Source organism: Salmo trutta, chromosome 1 (assembly GCF_901001165.1).
Source record: "Salmo trutta chromosome 1, fSalTru1.1, whole genome shotgun sequence".
NCBI classification, from domain to species: domain Eukaryota; kingdom Metazoa; phylum Chordata; class Actinopteri; order Salmoniformes; family Salmonidae; genus Salmo; species Salmo trutta.
This window is the reverse complement of record NC_042957.1, coordinates 20,909,640-20,928,384: the sequence shown is the minus strand read 5'-3', so window position 1 is coordinate 20,928,384 and position 18,745 is coordinate 20,909,640. Positions and strand designations below refer to the sequence as shown.

General features: G+C 47.4%; 1 protein-coding gene across 9 annotated transcripts in view; it reads left to right on the top strand.

Annotated features, from left to right (window-relative positions):
• The window catches only part of utrn (utrophin), a 312,100-nt gene that overhangs the window by 225,369 nt on the left and 67,986 nt on the right, over positions 1-18,745 (top strand). For all 9 annotated transcript variants that reach the window (XM_029742136.1, XM_029742308.1, XM_029742221.1 and 6 more), the window contains 5 exons: positions 498-654; positions 11,981-12,110; positions 14,526-14,794; positions 15,143-15,289; positions 17,311-17,389. In XM_029742136.1, the coding sequence (XP_029597996.1) occupies positions 498-654; positions 11,981-12,110; positions 14,526-14,794; positions 15,143-15,289; positions 17,311-17,389 (782 nt within the window). The remainder of the gene's footprint in view (positions 1-497; positions 655-11,980; positions 12,111-14,525; positions 14,795-15,142; positions 15,290-17,310; positions 17,390-18,745) is intronic.

Genomic DNA, 18,745 nt, shown 5'->3' with positions numbered 1-18,745 from the left:
ATACTTTTATTTACAAAGCCATTTTGGGTTTACTACCTTTTTATTTGGCCATTTTTATTGTTCAGAAATGTGGTGGGTACTCTCTTCGTTCGCGGGACTTTATCCTGCTAACTGTTCCAAATGTCCGAACTGAATTTGGTAAAAGGGCTTTTATGTACTCTGCGCCATCGTCTTGGAATGCCTTACAAAATACTTTTAAACTGGAAGAACTTGTCCCGATTGGTATTTTAAATCACGGATGAATGATCTGGAGACTGATTCCCTGACCTGTCAATGTTTTTAATTTGCTGTTTTTGATTTTGCTATATTCTTTGTTAATTCTATGGTTTTTACTAGATTACTTGTAGTTTTTCATGTTGTTTGTCTGTAATTTTTGTAATGACTTGGCACTGCCTATCTTGGCCAGGACGCTCTTGAAAAAGAGATTTTAAATCTCAATGAGCCCTTCCTGGTTAAATAAAGGTTAAATAAAATAAAAAAATAAAATGGGTTTCCAGGGCTCACCTGGAGGCGAGTGCAGAGCGTTGGAGTCGTCTGCAGAGCCTGCTGGAGGAGCTGTGGAGGTGGATCTGTCTGAAGGATGAGGACCTGGCCAAACAGATGCCCATAGGAGGAGATGTCCCCACCCTGCTGCAGCAGCACAACCACTGCACGGTCAGTACCATAACTATGGTCAATTTGATTACTGCACTGTCAGTACCATGATGAATACCACCTCTGCACTGTCAGTACCATGATGAATACCACCTCTGCACTGTCAGTACCACAGTCAGTACGACCATAGCCACAACCCCTGTAGCCAAAATGACACCCTCCATTATAAACAAAACCACAACTATAACCACTACAATATGGTAAACGTAACAAAGGTAGTGGTTCTTTAGTATTTAGCGACGTGGTTACTATACATAATTTCCCTCCCTAGTTGTGATTCAGCCTCTGGTCAGGGTTAAGCCTGGCTGTTTGTCTGCAGCTGTTGGCGTTGCTGCTGTTGACATAGTAATGTGTTTCTCTGGCCTTTTTCTCCATTTCGTTCAGAAGGCTATTATTTCATTCACACAAATGCCTGGAGAGTACACACATATTTCCATGGCTGTGTAACTATGTGATGGCGTGTGTGTGTGTGTGTGTGTGTGTGTGTGTGTGTGTGTGTGTGTGTGTGTGTGTGCGTGTGTGTGTGTTTGCCTGTTTTATTATGGGACAGGGTATGGTTACAGTGAATGGTGATGACAGAGTAGAGAGGACGATAGCTTGGTCAGACAGTCTTTAGAAAACATGGCACGGCTCAAAAAGGCACAATATTCAATATTTCTCCATCTCTATCTTATTCTCCCTCGTTCTCTCCCTCTCTGTCATCTCCTCTTTCTTACTCTGTTTCTCTCTGACTTTTACACACACAACTGTCTCTCCCCCTCTTTCTCTGTCTCTCTCTCTCTTTCTCTCTCTCCCCCTCTCTCCCCTTATTTCTCTCTCTTTCTCTCTCTCTCCCGCTCTCCCTCTCTCTGTCTCTTTCAGGCTGTGGGGCTCTCACAGACATAGTGGTTAATAGAATGAAGTAGTTGAAAGTGAAAAGGATCACTTTTCATTTTGACTTCAGGTCTTTCTTACTAGATTGGCTTTGAGTTCCCGTAGAGCCTGAGAGAGTGACCTGGGGCAGATCAGTACAAAGCACCGGCCCTTTGAACACGTCACAGTCCATTACACACACGCACACTAACTGGACTGTCTGGATGAGGCGAGAAATACATACATATTTGCATGGGTATATAGAAATGGGAGGTCTGATGTGAGGCTGAGGAAGGTACGCTTTCTGAAAGGTAAGAAAGAAGGTAAGCTTAGCCACCTAAATGAATCAAGAGGAAGATATAGGAGGGCTGCAGCAGAGCGTGAGGGAGAGGAAGAAAGTGATGATGAAATGACAGTCCCAGAAATCAAGGAGACAGAGAAGAGTGATGGAATGAAAGAGAGCTGGCAGAGAGGGAGAGATCGAGAGAAGGATGAATTTGATGGAGAGACAGGCAAATGAGCAGAGGAGGAGGTGGAGAGAGATTGTGATGAAGAGCGCATGACTCAGTAGGGAGTGAAGAGAGGTAGAGAGCTGGAAACTCATCTCTTTATTGGAGAGTATCTATCCTTATATCACCATGTAAACAAATGAAAGGGGGAAAGGAAGACATTTTGTTATTCCGGAGATGAGCGTTGCCTGAAAGTGTCCTCCTCCAGTATGTGTATGGATTGTCTGTGTTTTTGTTTCTGATATGGCCATAATAGTTTTTATTAATCACACATTGACTGATCCAATAAAAGGCCTGTGTTAGCGGCCCACTGATTCAGCTGATCAAGGAGAGAGAGAGAGAGAGAAAAGGAGAAGAGAGCACTTGTAGCCATTTTTAATCACTCTCTCTCTGTACTTTTATCTCCGTGCAACAGTTGTCTTTGTCTTTTCAGTGTGGGGAGAAGCCACCACAATATGTTGCATATTTAAAAAGGACTTAGGATTATGGGAATATATAATTAAAGCGGGAAAATAAGAAAATAAGACAAAGAAGGAGTGATTAGTCGTGTTTGTCTGTTATTTACTCGTTTAGAAGGGTTTCATCAACTCACTGTTTGTGGAGGCTTGGTTTTAAGAGTGTTGTCCTCGTTTTGCTAATATTAGTGTCAGTCAAGAGGCTAAGCCAAGCTAACATATTTACACTGCCTGTGATAAGCTAGCTAATGCAATCACTGAGCCAAAGTTAAAGCTACTATCATCATAGTGGCTACGCTAAGCTAGTTTAATCATACTGTCTGTGTGATCGATTAGCACCATTTACCTGGATGGGCAGGTTGTAAAGGAAAATGAAATGGACTGCTGCGTCGCCACAACGTTATCTCCCTCAGAGAGAGAAACAGAGGGAGAGGGAGAGAGAAAGAAACAAAGAGAGAGAAACAGAGGGAGAGGGAGAGAGAAAGAAACAAAGAGAGAGAAACGGAGCGAGAGACTCAGAGAGAGAGAAAGAACAGAGAGAGACTTTCTGACTTTGAATTTCTGTGAATAATTACTTATCATTGACTGTTTATTTCTCCTTAATTCTCCTTATTTAACTTTAGAAAGCCTCTTGTAGTGGTTAGGAGTTCATATCTATCTGGAATGGGCTGAATAACTGTAAAGTCCTTCACTGTGTTGGTTGGCTTTCATTTTGTTTTACTTAGCGAAGCCAATTCTCAAGTTTCATGTCTTACAGTTTTGTCGGGGATTTTTTTGCCTTTGAGGCCAGAGTAGGTAGAGAAGTACCCTCAGTTTGGAGGAAGATGCCTTCCAGATGTCGACCCTAACACCTCCAATACGGCATAAACAATGTGAGGAGAAACTGCATTGCAAAAACTCCCATCGAGTTCTGTCACATGTATTCCAGAGTTAGCATTTTAATGCTTCAAGTCACACTGACTCCTACTTGAACCGTCTGCACGCTCCCTTGTGGGCTCGTAAACCAAATGAGGCTCAAAAGGCAGCAGTTTAAAACAGCAAACACAGACCTCTTTTTTCTCTCTTTTTCATTCCACTTGAGAAAAACCACATGACTCAGCAGCACGACAAAAGCAGATTGTTTGTAACCTCGGAGGGGCTGAGGCAGAGCTGAAGGCAGCGCAAAGCCAAGCACTTTAATGGCATTTAGCTGGTTCTTTAGTGAGGTCTGAGAACAGGCTGTCATTTATAGTAGCAGAGAGGGGGTGGGAGAGAGGAGGAGTGGGAGGTAGAGAGGTAGAAAGACATACAGAAGGAGAGGGGAAAAGGGAGGGTGAGATGAGAAAGAGATACATTAGAATACTTTGAGGAGACAGTACAGTAGGAAAAAGGATATTGGACCAAAAGAAAGGAATGTGGGAATTAAGTAGAGAGAGAGACGGGGAAGGAGACAGTGGAGTTGGTATGGGAGAGAGAGACAGGGAAGGAGACAGTGGAGTTGGTATGGGAGAGAGAGACGGGGAAGGAGACAGTGGAGTTGGTATGGGAGAGAGAGACAGGGAAGAAGACAGTGGAGTTGGTATGGGAGAGAGAGACAGGGAAGGAGACAGTGGAGTTGGTATGTGAGAGAGAGACAGGGAAGAAGACAGTGGAGTTGGTATGGGAGAGAGAGACAGGGAAGAAGACAGTGGAGTTGGTATGGGAGAGAGAGACAGGGAAGGAGACAGTGGAGTTGGTATGGGAGAGAGAGACAGGGAAGGAGACAGTGGAGTTGGTATGTGAGAGAGAGACAGGGAAGAAGACAGTGGAGTTGGTATGGGAGAGAGAGACAGGGAAGGAGACAGTGGAGTTGGTATGGGAGAGAGAGACAGGGAAGGAGACAGTGGAGTTGGTATGTGAGAGAGAGACAGGGAAGAAGACAATGGAGTTGGTATGGGAGAGAGAGACAGGGAAGGAGACAGTGGAGTTGGTATGGGAGAGAGAGAGAGAGAGAGACAGGGAAGGAGACAGGGGAGTTGGAATGGGAGAGAGAGACAGGGAAGGAGACAGTGGAGTTGGGATGGGAGAGAGAGACAGGGAAGGAGACGGGAGTTGGGATGGGAGAGAGAGACAGGGAAGGAGACATGGGAGTTGGGATGGGAGAGAGAGACAGGGAAGGAGACATGGGAGTTGGGATGGGAGAGAGAGACAGGGAAGGAGACACAGGAGTTGGGATGGGAGAGAAAGGGACAGAGGGAATGAGACAGGGGAGTTGGTATGGGAGAGAGAGGGACAGAGGGAAGGAGACAGTGGAGTTGGTATGGGAGAGAGAGGGACAGAAGGAAGGAGACAGTGGAGTTGGTATGGGAGAGAGAGGAAATGAGACAGGGAAGTTGGGATGGGAGCGAGATAGACAGAGGGAATGAGACAGGGGAGTTGGGATGGGAGAGAGAGAGAGGGACCAATAGAAGGAGACAGGGGAGTTGGGATGGGAGAGAGAGGGACAGAGGGAAGGAGACAGTGGAGTTGGTATGGGAGAGAGAGGGACAGAGGGAAGGAGACAGTGGAGTTGGGATGGGAGAGAGAGGGACCGATAGAAGGAGACAGGGGAGTTGGTATGGGAGAGAGAGGGACAGAGGGAAGGAGACAGGAGAGTTGGGATGGGAGAGAGAGGGACAGAGGGAAGGAGACAGGAGAGTTGGGATGGGAGAGAGGGAGGGACAGAGGGAAGGAGACAGGGGAGTTGGGATGGGAGATAGGAGGGACAGAGGGAATGAGACTCGGGAGTTGCGTTGGGATGGGAGAGAGAGGGACAGATGGAAGGAGACAGGGGAGTTGGTATGGGAGAGAGAGGGACAGAGGGAAGGAGACAGTGGGGATGGGAGAGAGAGGGACCGATAGAAGGAGACAGGGGAGATGGTATGGGAGAGAGAGGGACAGAGGGAATGAGACAGGGGAGTTGGGATGGGAGAGAGAGGGACAGAGGGAATGAGACAGGGGAGTTGGGATGGGAGAGAGAGGGACAGAGGGAATGAGACAGGGGAGTTGGGATGGGAGAGAGAGGGACCGATAGAAGGAGACAGGGGAGTTGGTATGGGAGAGAGAGGGACAGAGGGAAGGAGACAGGGGAGTTGGTATGGGAGAGAGAGGGACAGAGGGAAGGAGACAGGGGAGTTGGTATGGGAGAGAGAGGGACAGAGGGAAGGAGACAGGAGAGTTGGGATGGGAGAGAGAGGGACAGGGGAGTTGGTATGGGAGAGAGAGGGACCGATGGAAGGAGACAGGGGAGTTGGGATGGGAGAGAGAGGGACAGATGGAAGGAGACGGGAGTTGGTATGGGAGAGAGAGGGACAGATGGAAGGAGACAGGGGAGTTGGGATGGGAGAGAGAGGGGAGAGGAAGGGGGATTGATCTAAAAAAGAGGGGTAGAGGCAGAGAAGTAGAGAGTGACAGTAAAAGAGAAAGGGAGGAGAGACTGGAAATAGCCTTTTCTCCTCTCTGCTGTGTTGTGATGTTATCTTCCTCTCATATCTCCTCATCAGCACAGGGCAGGGGCCAATAAGACTGTCTGCTCTGCTGCTCGACACACACACACACACACACACACACACACACACACACACACACACACACACACACACAGACACACACACACAGCCAAAGTCCCAGCTACAAGATACACTCCAGGTTTGTAGTGCATTGATGTGTCAAAAATGTCATACTGGAAGGCTTTGTGTCACAAACTGTAGCACCACTTATTCTTCTGTTAGTTGAAGTGGAACGTTTTCACTCTTCTGGGTCACTGTCTTACCAGGGAAGACTGTGTCAATCTCTCTGACTTTCATGCATCTTGTTTCATGTGTCTTGTCCACAAGGTTCTGTTTTGGGTCCGGCACTTTTCAGTTTATATATGTTACCCCCTGGCAACGTTATCAGAAAGCACAGCATTGATTTTCACTGCTACGTAGACGATACACAACTTTACATTTCTGTGTCACCGGAGGATTTTAGCTCCACTGATAAATTATTAGACTGTATTTGTGATTTAAATACTTGGATGGCCTACAACTTCCTCCAGCTAAATCAAGACATGACCTTAGGTACTTATTGTCGGAGCCAAAGCACAGAGAGAAAATCGAGCCGCACATTTTAATTCACAGGCAATAAAGATAAAACACCAGGAAAAAAACCTAGGTGTTATTTTAGATTCTGAACTCCATTTCAAATCACACATTAGGAATGTGACCAAAATAGCTTTTTACCAGCTGAGGAACATTGTCAAGATGTGGCCATTTCTCTCTCAGGCTGATACAGAGAGACTCATCCATGCTTTTATTATAAGCAGGCTTGACTATTGTAATGCTCTCCTGTTTGGTATATCCAAGAAAGCCATTGGTCAACTGCAAAACATACGGAATGCACCGGAACTGACCAAGACCAGATGGAGAACACACATTACACCAGTGTGAAAGTCTGCACTGGCTGCCTGTGAGTTTTAGAATTCATTTTAAGATTATTCTATTGGTTTATAAATTAATCCACGATTGTGCACCCCAATACATGTCAGACATGCTTTTAAGTTATGTACCTAGTATGTCCCTCAGGTCCTCTGGCACTGGCCTTTTAACTATCCCGACGCCTAGGACCAAGAGGCATGGAGAGACAGCCTTTAGTTATTATGCCTCCAGCCTCTGGAATAGCCTGCCAGGAGGCAGAAACTGTGGACATATTTAAAATAAATCTTAAAATACACATTTTTAGCTTTGCTTTTCCTTAGGATGATTTTCAGTTTTTATTGTTATTCTTTAGTTGTTTTATTATCCTCTTACAGTATGTTTGTTGTGTAGTGAATATTTAAATATTTTTATTTTAATAGTTTTTCATAGTTTTTTCCTGTGAAGCACATTTGGAGTTGCATTCCATGTCTGAAATGTTCTGTATAAATAAATGATTTGACGTTCCTCTCTTCTCCTCCTCAGATAGATCGTAATCTCTTATCTCATCCTGGCAACTGAGAAGCGTTGTTTTAGTTCCTCTTGAAAGGGGATGCATCAGCTTGTTTCATTTCTACGACGAGTGTTTTTCCTCAGGGTCCTTAATTATTACGGTGACTTTCTGAAGTTACTCAGGAAGATTGAGTTGTTCTTTATTAGCGCTGTCTGTAAGACTTTTTGGGGTTACCGAGGGGACAGAGGGTTACTGGCTGGAAGGGGTGACCGTGGCATGAGTGACGCCGAGCATTGCCATGGTTACACGCCTCTGCCTTGGCTTACTCTCCTTTTTGAGTCGTTTGCAGACAAGAACGAGACGTCGTGGCGACTGGAAGATGCTAGAAGACGCTGTTATTTTTTTACCTTCTGCCAATACCCGTCCATTGCCCCTTTTCTTTTGATCTAAACGTGCATCGCCTCTGCCTTTCAATGTCCTTGTTCTCCCTTCATGTCTTGATTCCAAACTATGATGAATAAGAAAAGTAACAATCGCTCTTTCTAGCTTTCAAAAAGTGTTTAATTTTGAAGAAAAAGAATATATACACTGCTCAAAAAATAAAGGGAACACTTAAACAACACATCCTAGATCTGAATGAAAGAAATAATCTTATTAAATACTTTTTTCTTTACATAGTTGAATGTGCTGACAACAAAATCACACAAAAATAATCAATGGAAATCCAATTTATCAACCCATGGAGGTCTGGATTTGGAGTCACACTCAAAATGAAAGTGGAAAACCACACTACAGGCTGATCCAACTTTGATGTAATGTCATTAAAACAAGTCAAAATGAGGCTCAGTAGTGTGTGTGGCCTCCACGTGCCTGTATGACCTCCCTACAACGCCTGGGCATGCTCCTGATGAGGTGGCGGATGGTCTCCTGAGGGATCTCCTCCCAGACCTGGACTAAAGCATCCGCCAACTCCTGGACAGTCTGTGGTGCAACGTGGCGTTGGTGGATGGAGCGAGACATGATGTCCCAGATGTGCTCGATTGGATTCAGGTCTGGGAAACGGGCGGGCCAGTCCATAGCATCAATGCCTTCCTCTTGCAGGAACTGCTGACACACTCCAGCCACATGAGGTCTACCATTGTCTTGCATTAGGAGGAACCCAGGGCCAACCGCACCAGCATATGGTCTCACAAGGGGTCTGAGGATCTCATCTCGGTACCTAATTGCAGTCAGGCTACCTCTGGCGAGCACATGGAGGGCTGTGCTACCCCCCAAAGAAATGCCACCCCACTCCATGACTGACCCACCGCCAAACCGGTCATGCTGGAGGATGTTGCAGGCAGCAGAACGTTCTCCACGGCGTCTCCAGACTCTGTCACGTCTGTCACGTGCTCAGTGTGAACCTGCTTTCATCTGTGAAGAGCACAGGGCGCCAGTGGTGAATTTGCCAATCTTGGTGTTCTCTGGCAAATGCCAAACGTCCTGCACGGTGTTGGGCTGTAAGCACAACCCCCACCTGTGGACGTCGGGCCCTCATACCACCCTCATGGAGTCTGTTTCTGACCGTTTGAGCAGACACATGCACATTTGTGGCCTGCTGGAGGTCATTTTGCAGGGCTCTGGCAGTGCTCCTCCTGCTCCTCCTTGCACAAAGGCGGAGGTAGCGGTCCGGCTGCTGGGTTGTTGCCCTCCTACGGCCTCCTCCACGTCTCCTGATGTACTGGCCTGTCTCCTGGTAGCGCCTCCATGCTCTGGACACTACGCTGACAGACACAGCAAACCTTCTTGCCACAGCTCGCATTGATGTGCCATCCTGGATGAGCTGCACTACCTGAGCCACTTGTGTGGGTTGTAGACTCCGTCTCATGCTACCACTAGAGTGAAAGCACCGCCAGCATTCAAAAGTGACCAAAACATCAGCCAGGAAGCATAGGAACTGAGAAGTGGTCTGTGGTCACCACCTGCAGAACCACTCCTTTATTGGGGGTGTCTTGCTAATTGCCCATAATTTCCACCTGTTGTCTATTCCATTTGCACAACAGCATGTGAAATGTATTCTCAATCAGTGTTGCTTCCTAAGTGGAGAGTTTGATTTCACAGAAGTGTGATTGACTTGGAGTTACATTGTGTTGTTTAAGTGTTCCCTTTATTTTTTGGAGCAGTGTATATTCTCAAAGTTTCCGAAAATCTAATCAACTGTCAACATTTCCTTTTCTGCAGGTATTTCCTCATGTCTGTCCAAAATGTATCCTACTACTAAAGTCCACTCAACCCAACATGCTGTCATCTAGTCTTCAATAGACTTGGGCCGGTGTTGCGTAACAAATGGAATCCTTGCAAATTCTGCTACCTCGTATTCCTCATCTCATCATGTCTGATATAACCACAAGCTCCCAATCTAATGAAGTTCCTCATAGCGTTTCCCTCGACGATGGTCCTCACACAAAGCAATCACACAGTCCGATAGGCATCAGCGTCCCCCTGGGGTCCTGGATATATTAAAACAAGAATAATTACCCTGGTACATGTAGTCCTGCTTTCCTCCTCTTCCTCTCCCATAGTGGATGTTTTGGCAATAATGTTAGTGAGGTCATTTAGAAACTCACCCCTAGAAAGTGAGTGTATGTGATATGATTTGGCATTAGTGAGTGTTTTGATGAAGACTGCAGGCGGCTGTGTCGTGAACAGCTCTGAGTGAACGCCTCAGTTTATTTCACTTTGACCTCCGGGAAATGTCTCATTTGACCTGTCGTTCCTGCCTTCAATCGCTGCTCTGTTTTCTTTTCTCGCTCCTGCTCTCTCCCTACCTCTCTCTACCGCTCTCCCTACCCCTCTCCCTACCCCTCTCCCTACCCCTCTCCCTACCTCTCTCCCTACCTCTCTCTACCGCTCTCCCTACCGCTCTCCCTACCCCTCTCCCTACCCCTCTCCCTACCTCTCTCTACCGCTCTCCCTACCCCTCTCCCTACCCTCTCCCTACCTCTCCCTACCTCTCCCTACCTCTCCCTACCTCTCCCTACCCCTCTCCCTACCCCTCTCCACCTCTCCCTACCTCTCTCCCTACCCCTCTCCCTACCTCTCCCTACCGCTCTCCCTACCCCTCTCCCTACCCCTCTCCCTACCTCTCCCTACCTCTCCCTACCTCTCTCCCTACCCCTCTCCCTACCTCTCCCTACCGCTCTCCCTACCCCTCTCCCTACCTCTCCCTACCTCTCCCTACCTCTCCCTACCCCTCTCCCTACCTCTCCCTACCGCTCTCCCTACCCCTCTCCCTACCCCTCTCCCTACCTCTCCCTACCTCTCCCTACCTCTCCCTACCCCTCTCCCTACCTCTCCCTACCCCTCTCCCTACCCCTCTCCCTACCCCTCTCCCTACCTCTCCCTACCTCTCCCTACCTCTCCCTACCTCTCCCTACCCCTCCCTACCCCTCCCTACCTCTCCCTACCCCTCTCCCTACCTCTCCCTACCTCTCTCCCTACCTCTCCCTACCTCTCTCCCTACCTCTCTCCCTACCCCTCTCTCTACCCCTCTCCCTACCCCTCTCCCCGTCCTCTCTCCCTACCTCTTTCCCTACCTCTCTCCCTACCTCTCTCCCTACCTCTCTCCCTACCTCTCTCCCTTCCTCTCTCCCTTCCTCTCTCCCTACCTCTCTCCCTACCTCTCTCCCTACCTCTCTCCCTACCTCTCTCCCTTCCTCTCTCCCTTCCTCTCTCCCTACCTCTCTCCCTACCTCTCTCCCTACCTCTCTCCCAACCTCTCTCCCTAACTCTCTCCCAACCTCTCTCCCTAACTCTCTCCCTAACTCTCTCCCTAACTCTCTCCCTAACTCTCTCCCTAACTCTCTCCCTAACTCTCTCCCTAACTCTCTCCCTAACTCTCTCCCTAACTCTCTCCCAACCTCTCTCCCTACCTCTCTCCCTACCTCTCTCCCTACCTCTCTCTCTACCTCTCTCCCTACCTCTCTCCCTACCTTTCTCAATCTCTTATTCTCCCTTTCAATGAGAGAAGGCCAGGGAGCACGTTCTAAATTGCTGCCATCACCTGAATGAGATTTTTGTTTACAGTGCTGATTGTGTGTGTGTGTGTGTGTGTGTGTGTGTGTGTGTGTGTGTGTGATTATGTGTGCGTCTAGACCCTGGTTCCTTTGAATGTAAAATAAAACGTCTGATTTTAGGATGAAAGGTGGAGTTGATTAAAGTGAAATGTAAGTGTTTGACTTATTTGATATGGAGATGCTAGGCTAGGAGGATAGGCTATCAAAGCAATCTGAACCGAGGGAAAACAGAGTTCACATACAGTTCACAGCATTGATGGTACTGGGAGATGACAACTCTGATTCCAATACAGGCACTTATACTCCGACTGAGCCACTTGAACATTTAGAGATAGGTACTGTAATGACTGTCTCTATCATTTTGATAAAAATTGCATATTTATTGCTTGAGTTCACTAATGTGGTCTACGACGCTGTTTGATCAAATCGGGCAGAATCCAAAGTTTTCTTTGTTTTAAAATAACTCATTTATGAGTTGTGGATCTCAGGTTAGGAGTTAGGTTCAAAAGATACAATGTATTGACCAGTTCCGGTTTGTGTTTCTCCCCAGGCCTTGCGGTCAGAGTTGAAGGACCGTGAGCATGTTGTGGTCAGTACATTGGATCAGGCACGCATGTACCTGGCTGACCAGCCCATCGAGGGACCAGGAGAACCACGCAAGAACCTACAGCCCAAAACAGGTGAGTCTCCTGTAACTGCCTAGACACACACACACACACACACACACACACACACACACACACACACACACACACACACACACACACACACACACACACACACACACACACCCTTGAAAAGCAGCTCTGAAGTTCCCCAGTCCACTTGATGAATTTGTGGTGTGTGATATGAGGCTTAGAATACACCCAAACACTAAATATGCACCATATTTTATTAGTAATTCTGTCTCTAAAGGCTGATCGGCCCAAGCGGATGAAACAGTGAAGTCGTGATACTGTAAATCTGCACATTTCCTCTTTATCAGAGTCTGGATGTTCAATAATGTAGGGTCCCCATGAGACGGTCTGCGAGGGTGTGGACAGAGTTGAGAGCAGGCAGGGATCTGGCACTTCTGTCTTCTTTGATATAGTTATTGAAGGCCTCTTGTCAAATCAGTGGTTAAGAGCTGCTCTGAGAGCTGTGATGGGCAGGATGGTTTCATTCTGGTGTATATAAAATCAGAAGGTGAAACATATCTGAAACCAATCCTAAGATGACCTCAGATGCTGTCACAGAAGTGTGTGTGTGGCTGTAGAGGGTATATCTGATCTAAAACCTGTGATAGCTCGGATGCTTTCACAGGAGGGACAAGGGGCTTCACAGAGTAAAACTGATCTGAGACCAGGGACACCGCTGTCTCCTCTAGTCATGTCTGAACCCAGTGGCTGAGAAGACCTTCTCAGACCCAATTAAATGCTCCCGGAGTTTCCCTGGCTTTTGTTTGCATTTCAAACTTCTCATTAAAGCAGACAGCTCCCATGCTGGTCCTGTCTGGGGTGTGTGGCTATCTATGTCTGGCAGACAGACAGACAGACAGACAGACAGACAGACAGACAGACAGACAGACAGACAGACAGACAGACAGACAGACAGACAGACAGACAGACTGACTGACTGACTGACTGACTGACTGACTGACTGACTGACTGACTGACTGACTGACTGACTGACTGACTGACTGACTGACTGACTGACTGACTGACTGACTGACTGACTGACTGACTGACTGACTGACTGACTGACTGACTGACTGACTGACTGACTGACTGACTGACTGACTGACTGACTGACTGACTGACTGACTGACTGACTGACTGACTGACTGACTGACTGACTGACTGACTGACTGACTGACTGACTGACTGACTGACTGACTGACTGACTGACTGACTGACTGACTGACTGACTGACTGACTGACTGACTGACTGACTGACTGACTGGCTGGCAGGCAGGCAGGCAGGCAGGCAGACCCGCTGTATATAGTTTGTGTAGTGTTTGGGTATAATGTGTATAATTATGTTGTATATACAAGGTGCATTTGTAAAAGAGACCTAGGTCTTAAATGTCTCAATAAAAGTAAAATAAAAACAATAGAAAATGTGTGCCTGTGTGTGCCTGCATGCTTCAGATCAGGGTGTCTGAGATTTTAGATGGTCTCTGACAAGCTGATATCAAATCAAATCAACGTTTATTTGTCACGTGCACCGAATACAACAGGTGTAGACCTTACAGTGAAATGCTTACTTACAGGCTCTAACCAATAGTGTGAAAAGGTGTGTGTGTGTGTGTGTGTGTGTGTGTGTGTGTGTGTGTGTGTGTGTGTGTGTGTGTGTAGGTAAGTAAAGAAATAAACAACAGTAAAAAGACATTTGAAAATAAGAGTAGCGAGGCTATATACAGACACCGGTTAGTCAGGCTGATTGAGGTAGTATGTACATGTAGATATGGTTAAAGTGACTATGCATATATGATGAACAGAGAGTAGCAGTAGTGTAAAAGAGGGGTTGGTGGGTGGTGGGTGGCGGGACACAATGCAGATAGCCCGGTTAGCCAATGTGTGGGAGCACTGGTTGGTCGGCCCAATTGAGGTAGTATGTACATGAATGTATAGTTAAAGTGACTATGCGTATAAGATAAACAGAGAGTAGCGGGGGGGGGGGGGGGGGGGCACACAATGCAAATAGTCCGGGTAACCATTTGGTCACCTGTTCAGGAGTCTTATGGCTTGGGGGTAAAAACTGTTGAGAAGCCTTTTTGTCCTAGACTTGGCTCTCCGGTACCGCTTGCCATGCGGTACTAGAGAGAACAGTCTATAACTGGGGTGGCTGGGGTCTTTGACAGTTTTTAGGGCCTTCCTCTGACACCGCCTGGTGCAGAGGTCCTGGATGACAGGCAGCTTTGCCCCAGTGATGTACTGGGCGGTACGCCAGGTCTGCAGACATGATAAACATTTTGTCGTGCTCTTTTCTCTTCAGAGTAAATGTCTCGCTTCAAGTTGAAGTGTTTGCTTTTATTCTACAACCAACTTTCCCCTTTTAAGATGTTCCAGTCTTTGTCCTCTCCCTCACTCCCCCTTTCTCTCCTCCTCTCCCAGACCTGACTCCAGAGGAGAAGGCGCGGGGTGTGGCCAGGGCCATCAGGAAGCAGACAGCGGAGGTGCAGGAGCGTTGGGAGCGTCTGCAGGGCCACGCGGGTGGATGGCAGAGCCAGGTAGAGAGGGCCTTAGAGCGGCTACAGGAGCTCCAGAGCAACATGGACCAGCTGGACCTGCGGCTAGCCAGGGCAGAGGAGACCAAGGCTGGTTGGCAGCCTGTAGGAGACCTGCTCATAGACTCACTGCAGGACCACATAGCGAAGACCACGGTGAGGGGGGGGACTGGGGAGTTACTAGTCTATTAATGGGGGGAGAGAGAGAGGGAAGATGTTTTTACATTCACTACCATACATTTAGGACCAACAAGGCCTTGCTGGTGGGTACAAGCAGGTAATAATTGACCTGTACATACAGTACATCAATGGCCAAAAATGAATAACCTGTCACCATCTAATCACTATTGGCTCAGGTATTACCCCAGCACTGTAGTATGTACAGGATCAGGACATTGACACAATCAAGACTAAACACTGTACTGATAATGTAATGTACATCTGTCCACAGCAAAACACGGATCTGAGTATTTTGTTTGTGTATCCCATGTGTGTGTGTCCCAGGTCTTCAAGGAGGAGATGTCCCCTCTGAGGCAGGACGTGTGTGAGGTGAACGAGCTGTCTGGTGAGCTGGCTCCTCTGGATGTCCAGCTGTCCTCCATCTCCTCCAGACAACTGGACAACCTCAACATGCGCTGGAAACTACTACAGGTGGGCAATGGGTGTCACGCCTAAAACCTTCCCCCCTTTACAGGTGGGCAGTGAGTGTCATGCCTAAAACCTTCCCCCCTTTACAGGTGGGCAAAGGATGTCATGCCTAAAACCTTCCACATTTTACAGGTGGGCAGTGGGTGTCACGCCTAAAACCTTCCCCCCTTTACAGGTGGGCAAAGGATGTCATGCCTAAAACCTTCTACATTTTACAGGTGGGCAATGGGTGTCACGCCTAAAACCTTCCCCCATTTACAGGTGGGCAATGGGTGTCACGCCTAAAACCTTCCCCCTTTACAGGTGGGCAGTGGGTGTCATGCCTAAAACCTTCCCCCCTTTACAGGTGGGCAAAGGATGTCATGCCTAAAACCTTCCACATTTTACAGGTGGGCAGTGGGTGTCACGCCTAAAACCTTCCCCCTTTTACAGGTGGGCAAAGGATGTCATGCCTAAAACCTTCTACATTTTACAGGTGGGCAATGGGTGTCACGCCTAAAACCTTCCCCCATTTACAGGTGGGCAATGCGTGTCACGCCTAAAACCTTCCCCCCTTTACAGGTGGGCAAAGGATGTCATGCCTAAAACCTTCTACATTTTACAGGTGAGCAATGGATGTCACGCCTAAAACCTTCCCCCTTTTACAGGTGGGCAATGTGTGTCACGCCTAAAACCTTCCCCCCTTTAAAGGTGGGCAAAGGATGTCATGCCTAAAACCTTCTACATTTTACAGGTGGGCAATAGCCGTCACGCCTAAAACCTTCTACCTTTTACAGGTGGGCAAAGGATGTCATGCCTTAAACCTTCCCCCCTTTTACAGGTGTAGCAATGGGTGTCACGCCTAAAACAAAATCTCCCTTTTATGTGCCATGAGAAGAGGTGTCACAGCTACAACCCTCCTCCCTTTTAGGAGTTGTCATACTTGGGTGTAGGTGTCACAACTAACATGTCCCTCCGTTTAGGAGCCAACTTATTCTCCCCTCTGCTTGTCTGTACACTCATGTTTATTGTCTTTCAATGTCATACTAGCTCTCCTACTGTCTTGTAATCATGTATTTCTGTCCCTCTCTTTTCACCTGTCTGTTCTTGTTCTTTTGCTTTCTCTCATTATTCCTTCCCTCCTCTCTCTCTGTCTGTCAGCATGCTGCTGCTCAGACACAGTGAGGGAAGGGGAGAGGTGGCCCTCCACTTGTCTGCCTCTACAGGGGCCTTATTTCTGTATTGGTACTGCTTACTTCTGTCACTGAAGATCAAATTCACCCCACCCCTCTTTTGATCACTTGGTTTAATCTGATTTGGGACACGTGCTGTGTTTTTGGGACTGGGCATGTTTCACCCCCGGTGGTTATGACTCACAGAGGGTTTTGTGTGTGTGTGTGTGTCCGTCTCCTCTTGTGTGATCTAAATGTCCCTTTGATATGTCAGTCCAACCCATCTCTATGGTGTTGGTGTCCTTGCTCAAGGTCCCAGTGCTTTAGCATTTTATGATCTGTGTCCTGGTCCAGTTTACTGATGGCTGGGATTAGAGCCCTACTCTGACACCCCTCAGGCTCAGTTGTCACTGTAGTGCTTGAATCAATGGGGGTTTGTACTGCATGTATGAGTGGGCTTGACCGTGTGTGTGTCTGTGAGAGAGAGACAAGAGACAAATAAAGAGACAGCAAGAGAGAGATCCTTCTCCATACCCGCCACCCCTGGCATTACCGTGCAGGAGTCGATGATGACCACTGAAATAGGAAGCCACTTTGATCTGATCAGACAGAAGGGCACACAGCACAGCAGGACTGACCCCAGTCGCCAGTCACCCCATAGAGATTCACCGGGGTATGATCAAATGGTGGAAGCCAAGCCTCATGGTTCCCTGTGTAGAGACGGCCTTATTCCCTCACTGTAGGGATGATGACTGAGTCACTGCTCACAGTGAGGACACTCAGCAATACACACACACAGCTGGGCCAGTCGATATAGAGCTGGCGGGGTGCAGATGTGTGTGTAACTCTCTCTCTCCTCTTTCTGGTGTGCAGGTGGCCGTTGAGGAGAGACTGAAACTCCTTCAGGAAGCCCACAGAGACTTTGGCCCGTCCTCCCAGCACTTCCTCTCCAGTGAGTAGCCAATGACTGCCCTTGATATGTAATACAGCCTACGAATGTCTTGGCAGTAGCCTATCCATGATGGGGGAGGAATTTCTGTAAGTTTGGCTGTTGTTCTTTTTGTCAGGGTTGTTTTGAAGTCAGCCATCATCCACTGCCTCCTATACACACTCACACAGACAGACACACACAGAGTCACGCAGGCCATTTGCAGGCACAAGGTTCTTTACTCTTGAATAATTCAATGCTTAATTACAACTCTCCTCTGACTTCCTCTAGTTATTCTCCTCTCAGACCAGAGTGGTCATTAACCAGGAAGAGAATGAGGGAGGGAGGGAGGGAGGGAGGATAGAGGGCAGAGAGAGAGAACATTAGGAACAGACAGAGAAAGCCAGACTCTACCTCTCCCTCCTTCCATCCCCATTTACAAAAATTATACACCACAGGAATGTTGTTTTTCATGACTATGTCCCCTTCCTCTCTCCATCTCATATCCAACCCCTCTTTTATCTAACCCATTTGGCTTAGACATGGATCCAAAATGTCTGCTGTATGATAACAGGGTGGGATGGAGAGGAAACTGAGCAGCTTCATGTCCATAGACTTGAGTGGTGCTGACAGCTGAGCTACTGTACCAGACAAGATGCCATTCAGGCTCCCCTTTCATCTCTCATAGAGTAGATATAATCTACCATTCCTTCTCATAGTATTTTAATAACTCGGTTTCCCCTAAGGGATCAAGAAAGTGTCCGTCTGTCCGCCCATCCATCCTTCCATCCTTCCATCCATCCATCCATCCATCCATCCATCCATCCATCCATCCATCCATCCATCCATCCATCCATCCATCCATCCATGAACATTCACCCTCCATCTACAAAGGATTGTGAAAGTATTCATCCTCCATCTACAGTGGCTTATGAAAGTATTCACCCTCCATCTACAGTGGCTTGTGAAAGTATTCACCCTCCTTGGCATTTTTCCTATTTTGTTGTTTTACAACCTGGAATTAAAATTCATTTTTTGGGGGGGGGGGATTTGTATCATTTGATTTACACAACATGCCTACCACTTTGAAGATGCAAAATATTTTTTATTGTGAAACAAACAAGAAATAAGACAAAAAAACTAAATTGAGCGTGCATAACTATTCACCCCCCCCCCCCCTAAGTCAATACTTTGTAGAGCCACAAAGACCAAAGTCTAGCAACATGTCGGATGAGATAGCAAAAGCTCACGTTGCCCAGGCCGGCGGAGATACAATCTTCGGCAAAATCAATCGCAAGGAGATTCCTGCAAAAATATTATTTGAAGATGAAATTAGAAATTACAGCTGCAAGTCTCTTGGGGTATGTCTCTATAAGCTTG